This window comes from Camellia sinensis, chromosome 14 (assembly GCF_055761805.1).
Source record: "Camellia sinensis isolate YWXY chromosome 14, ASM5576180v1, whole genome shotgun sequence".
Lineage (NCBI taxonomy): Eukaryota > Viridiplantae > Streptophyta > Magnoliopsida > Ericales > Theaceae > Camellia > Camellia sinensis.
The window spans coordinates 127,443,701-127,444,899 of NC_138974.1; the positions used below are offsets into that span (position 1 = coordinate 127,443,701).

Consider the following 1,199-nt stretch of genomic DNA (forward strand, 5'->3'; position numbering starts at 1 on the left):
ACAAGGCAAGATCTAGCGTTTATCATGGTTGCCATGATTTATTTATTTATTATTATTTTATTTCATTTATATATATATATTATTTTCATGAAATGTAGCTCGAAACCAAATACTTCATTATAAAATAATTTCTTTAGCAAACAATTTATTTATGAAATAAATATTATAGTTCGAAGCAAAAATACTCTTATTGTAAAACACATTTGGTTTATTGATTTATTTAACCATTCACAGTTTATACTCATGTAGGCCAGGAGTAGTACAATATTTTTTATTTTTTTTTAACAACTTTAATTTCATATGGGCCAAAAACATTATGCAGTTTATGCTCATGCAATTAGGAGCGTTACATTCTCATGGATAGTAGCGCTTTAAGAACTTGTCGTTGATTGGGCCAACTCTTATACTTTCTTCATCAACAATCTTGTATGCCCCATTAGTGTAGACTTCAGTCACCACATATGGACCATCCCACTTGGAGAAGAACTTGTTACCGGTTCGGTGGGTAGTGATGATAGGTCTTCGAACTGCCAACACCAATTCTCCAACTTGAAAAGACCGGGGTCTGACCTTCTGATTGAAAGCTCTAGATAGTCGAGCTTGGTAACACTCAAGTTTTTGTTGTGCTTCCAATCTCTTCTCATCCAATGCTTCTAACTCAGCAAGGCGTAATTTTGCTTTCTCATCATCAATGAGACCTTCCTGTGTAGCTATCCTTAATGAAGGAATCTGTTGTTCCAAAGGAAGAACCGCTTCAACACCATACACAAGGGAGTATGGGGTGGCTTGTGTTGGTGTACGATGTGTCGTACGGTATGCCCAGAGTGCTTCTCCAATTCTCCACATATCCTGGAATGGACTTCTTCCATGGCTTTTTGAGCTTCTTCATCCCCTAGGCAACAAAGAAAAATTCCTTCAAATGATCGTCGGAATAAAGTTTCCTTGTAGTAGACGAATCAAGGAGCTCGACGTCTTATTTCAGTTCTATGGCGAGAATCATTTGGGAGCTTCCTGTGTTCAAGGTAGTCTATAATTGGCATTCTCCAATCGTCGACTTCGATGGCTAGTACTGAAATTGCGTTTGTTTCTACAAGGCGACATTCCAACAATTGTGGTAATACCTATCGTTGACATACAAGGACACTAACTTGTTCACCTTCTAACAATGCCAGTGTAGTTACTAGATTGGCAAGTGCATC

At 37.6% G+C, this 1,199-nt stretch overlaps 1 protein-coding gene across 1 annotated transcript; it reads right to left on the reverse strand.

Moving 5' to 3' along the window:
- Positions 1-354: 354 nt before the first annotated feature.
- On the reverse strand, positions 355-846 carry LOC145807281 (uncharacterized). The gene has a single exon (XM_082905240.1). The coding sequence runs from the start codon at positions 844-846 to the stop codon at positions 355-357; it is 492 nt and encodes a 163-aa protein (XP_082761366.1).
- Positions 847-1,199: the final 353 nt, after the last annotated feature.

Excerpts from the sequence above, each read along its gene's own strand:
- LOC145807281 (XM_082905240.1), bottom strand. The coding sequence starts at position 846 with ATGTGGAGAATTGGAGAAGCACTCTGGGCATACCGTACGACACATCGT.